The sequence below is a fragment of the Sycon ciliatum genome, chromosome 11 (genome assembly GCF_964019385.1).
Source record: "Sycon ciliatum chromosome 11, ocSycCili1.1, whole genome shotgun sequence".
Lineage (NCBI taxonomy): Eukaryota > Metazoa > Porifera > Calcarea > Leucosolenida > Sycettidae > Sycon > Sycon ciliatum.
Window position 1 is genome coordinate 4764391 of NC_088653.1, and position 5039 is coordinate 4769429.

General features: G+C 48.1%; 1 protein-coding gene across 1 annotated transcript; it reads right to left on the reverse strand.

Moving 5' to 3' along the window:
- Positions 1-2478: 2478 nt before the first annotated feature.
- On the reverse strand, positions 2479-3291 carry LOC135827010 (uncharacterized). The gene has a single exon (XM_065339531.1). The coding sequence runs from the start codon at positions 3289-3291 to the stop codon at positions 2479-2481; it is 813 nt and encodes a 270-aa protein (XP_065195603.1).
- Between the last annotated feature and the right edge of the window lie 1748 nt (positions 3292-5039).

Consider the following 5039-nt stretch of genomic DNA (forward strand, 5'->3'; position numbering starts at 1 on the left):
TTCTTTCTTCGCCGACTCGCCGTGTCCACTCTCCTCCACCACTAACGGCACATTAAAACTTCAGAACTAAATATTGCGACAGAGCTTTCGGCCATATTTTCAATTTATTGCATTCCCAACTCATCCCAACTCATCACAACCACGCGCTCCTCAGCTCCAACTGAGCTGAGCTACTGATACAAAGCGTCGACCAAGCAGCCCTGACTGGAGTGAATGCCCCAGCTGGCCTCTCGTTTGTCAGTGGTTGCTACTAGACCTGCTAGTATCACACTCACCACTACAAGTTTCCTGGTACGCATCGACATCGGCATCAGTGGGGCCTCCCGCTGTGGATCCTGTTGACGGGCGGACAGGTCGGTGTGAATCCTGAATGACAACCGAGCCTGTCGCGTTGGGTAATCTTGGCGGTGAGGCTCGACTCGCCTGCATACATGGACATTTCAACATCATAATAATAAACAGCATACATGTACTCTCCATTGGCATCAGTATTCCACGTGAGGTTTTCGTCGCCTTTGTGATGTTTTCCTCCACCAATGAGCGCGTACTATGAATTGTATCGCTGTGCTCACACTTTACCATTTTAGCAGCTTGCATATGCCATTGCTATATGTGGAAAGCGCGCAATTGCGCCATTTCTGGTGTATAAGAATGATCATTCCTCCATTATCATCATTACCATCCTCTACTGATGAGCTCCAACAGGGAGCGAAACAGCTGTCTAGAGGCGTGGAACAATATTATCTCTCAACGGAAGTTTCCTTGCTGGTGTCTGGATAGTTGTGATGAGTTGGGAATGCAACGAGAGAGCTTGGAAGCTCAGGGCCCTACGCTATGCTTTTTTTGCCTTGATGACCTAGACAAAAAAGCATAGGGATGTTATAAATTCATACTACTGTTGTATAAAACAACGCAAAAAAAAAGAAAGAAAGAAGATAGCTAAAGTATACAGCGAAAATTGCAATAATGACACAAAGGTGCAAATGCAAGAAAACTCAATAATATATTGTTGTATAAGTTTCTACTTTTTGTTTTTAGACATAACCTGGGATTCGAACCCGCACTATCACCCTGCATGCATCCCCCGATACACTTCGCATACATACTAATTCTTCCAAGTTGCTTCACGTTATGATCTTGTATTTGAAAGCCCTATTTGAATATGCATTGTGGCCAACGTCTTTGATTGTACGGTACCGTACGGGGTAAGGTACGGGACAGGTACGGGACAGGTACGGGACAGGTACGGTCAAGGGTAATACGACATGGTCTACCGCCTTGATGACGGTAAAAAAAAGAAAAGGGATGTTATAAATTTGTCAATTCTCCTATTTTTCAGGCATTACCTGGGATTCGAACTCGCACTATCGCCCTACATGCATTCCCCCATGCATTCATACCTATTCTTCCAAGTTGCTTCACGTTATGATCTGGCGTTTGAAAGCCCTATTTGAATATTGCGACCAGCTGTATGTGGCCAGCTGTTTTTGATGGTACGGTACGGGACAGATACGGGATAGCGCCAGGCGTGACACAAACACACGAACAAACAAACACGGAATTAAAGCTGTGTTGATCCTGGCTAGCGCCAGACGTTGCTGAAGTAATGTCTTCTGCATAGCTACGGGAATAAATTGATAATTCTCACTAAATTGATAATATGGCCGAAAGCTCTGTCGCAATATTTAGTTCGAAATAATAATAATAATTATAAAATATACAAATAACCTACGTGGAGATAATAATTTTAATATAGCTATGAATAGGATGAAGGCCGCAGACATCACGCAACTACAGTTGTGGCAAGTGAAATCCGACACTTGCCATAGGGGACAGCGCCACAAATGGACACCAATGATGTAATGCACTGCACCTAATTTGTACTATAGAGCCATATGCATCCCAAACGGTCACAGCGTAGATACACACAGTTCACAACACATAAGGAGTATTGGTATCCAATCCCCATTCATTTTTGCCAGCACCTTTTGAACCTTGACTGCGATGAGTACGAGTTTTGTGATCAGACAGATAAAGTTGTATGTAACACATGTACTGTACGTATGCAGGGCTGCAGGCGCTGCAGACTGCACGGTGCAGTCCCTTAGTGTCTAACAAGTAATGTACAGTTGTTATTATTATACGCATTCCCGCGGCAGCGTCAACCAAGCAGTTATGCTTGATCCACACGTTCGCTTATGCTGGACATTGAAACAAAGCAGATGTAGACAGCTCCTAGAGAATGGGGCTCTACAAAACCAATGATCGAAGTTAGTCCTTCAGTAACATGGAGCGTCACAAAATTGGTCTCTTTGGAAAAATGTCATCACTATTGTCTCCTCATGTAGCATCATGGTCAATGGGTGGCCAGATAATAATACGTATGAGGTTGAGTTGCCAGATAATTATTAAAATATTCAAATAGTAATATTATTATAGAATGGTTATTATGAGTTTATAAGGGTGCCATGGCTGTTTCTACTCGTGACGAGGGTGTGCACAAACACTCTTCACCAGCGCGTTCCATGCTGGACGGTCCACAGCAATCCGCTCCAGACGGCGCAAGTCCTCAACACCCCGCAGGTGCCCATTGTTCGACTGGGACAGATCGGTGTGGAGCTTTATTGGTAGTGTCACCCTCGGCCTCCCACGGTATCTCCCCTCGGGTGCCTGAAAGTATTGCTCCATGCTCAATCGTGCTGGCGTGTCCTTACCCAGGCGAAGCACATGCCCGAATAGACTCCAGTGTGAATTTCGGATCAAGTCCGACACCGGCTCCACTCCACATCGGGCATACAACGCCAAATTACTAATCTTTTGTGGCCATGTGATGCCGAGAAGTGACCTGAGTTGCCTTCTATGGAAAGCGTCCAGGGAGCGTTCGCTAGCAACCGTCAGGCCCCAGGTGCCTGAATTATAGAGAAGTATCGGCATGATAAAGGCGCAGTACAACCTCATACGCAGAGGCTCTCGGATCAGTCCTCGGCGCTTCCAAAGAGACCACATGGATCGGAAGGCAGCCTCGGCCAATTGCCTGCGACGTGTCACATCCTCAATGTCGCCCAGGAGTGAGCCCAGCTTTCGGGATGTCCTCCAGCGCTCGTCAATTCTGTCTACAGATCGACCCAGCTCTGTCCACTCAGTTTTGGTGTTGTTGACTCTCAGGGCCCACTGCCCAAGAGTGTGGTCTATGACCGGTTCGAGCTCTGTGAGCCATTGACGACTAAGGCTTATGAAATCAGTGTCATCTGCGTAGACAAGCTCAAATGGAATGTTGATGCTTTGATCCATTGGCGGTCTGTTCCGTGCCACCTTGGTGCTCCTCAGATCTCTCAGTGCTGCCTCTAAGTATATAACAAACAACACCGGGGAGAGAGAATCACCCTGCGGGGTGCCAATTGTAGTTTCGAGGGACTCTGATACTGCCCTGCCGATGCGACCTGCAAAGTTGTGTTGGTCAACAGCACTCTAACCAGCCGAACATCATCCTCCGTCAGGAAAGACTCGAGAACTGTCAACAGTTTGTCACGATGTATACAGTCGAATGCTTTGGACATGTCGATTCCAAGAATGGTCATTTCCCGCCGATAATGCTGACATGTTGCTGCAAACCATCTGTGGCTCCAAACAAGGTCCGCTGTAGATCGGCCTGCTCTGAAACCACTCTGCCGCGGAGACAAGTACTCACCGACTTTCGACGATATTCTTCACAATGTAATAATGGAGAGCGTTTTGCGTAATGATGTAAGGAGGACAATAGGGCGCAGATTTCCAGGTGGTCCAACCGTCTTTCCTGGTTTCTGCAGCGGTACCAGTGTGCCACATCCCAGGTCAAGGTGCTGGTGAGTTGTAAACATGCTGTTGAACAGACAGGCAATGTGAGGTGCTAGGTTTTCTCTTCCATATTTCAAGAGTTCGCCTGGGACTCCATCTGGGCCAGGGGACCTTCCATTATTCAGTTTTTTCAGTGCGTTGGAGACCTCAGCAGATGAGATTTGTCTTTGGAGGCTTCTTGGGCGACCGGTGAATCGCTCGACGCCTGCATCCACATTCCCACGAAACTGGTCATGGAAGTGGCTCCGGACCGCAGATGCCGCCTCCTGGTCATCGGCTATGAAGCGACCCTTCTGGTCATGTACAATGGGCTTTCGGCTTGGCTTTCTGGTCATCAGCTGGACTGCTTTGAACATCCGTGCTCCATTCTTCAACCTCTCGACTTCCGCTGCTCTCTCTTGCATAATTTGTACAGTTGTGGCAAGTGAAATCCGACACTTGGCATTGATATGTCTACAGATAGCAAGAAGACATTTATTATAAAACAAATCTGAAGAGAAGGAAAACACAACTGAAGAGGCAAAACACATGAAGCACGGAAGTATCTCCCAAGCCAAGCAAGCATGCCGTTATGGTGCGAGGTCATACAACTGTGGTACAAATCTAGTACGGGAGTACATGAACTACAGGTCAGCCATTTGACCTGCAGTACTCCCATCTCGCTCCTTCCCACCCGACTCCTCCTCGTCCATCTCATCATCCTCTTCCTCGTTCTGCTCGTCATCCTCACGATCCTCATCACTACCATCATCTCCATCCTCTGATCACCTGTCTCATCCTCCGTTTCTGCACAGACCACCTGTCTCCCATTTGCTAGCTGCTCGTCCCGTGAGCGGAGTTGTTCCTCCAGATCCGCTTCACTCACTGACTCATGATCCTGCTCGACTTTCCTTGTGTTGGTATTGTCCACAACGCGCGACCCTTGGCCGTTTCTGGCTAAAATATCTGTGGAGTAGTTTGCTGTTGCCCTCCGATGTCTCTGGATTAATGTGGGTGCCGTGGCAATTCGTGTGAGAGTTGGTGATGTCAGCGCGGGTGTAGGTGGGTCCACCGCAGCCCCCGCCACAAGAAGACCCGGTGGCGGTTCTGGTGGTGGCAAGGGCAACGGTGGTGCTGCTGGGGTTGGTAACTTGGGCAGCCTAGTCCCCTCACACGTTACCGCATTTTGTATTGGCTCTGTCAGTACCACTGGCACAGGGGGTGGG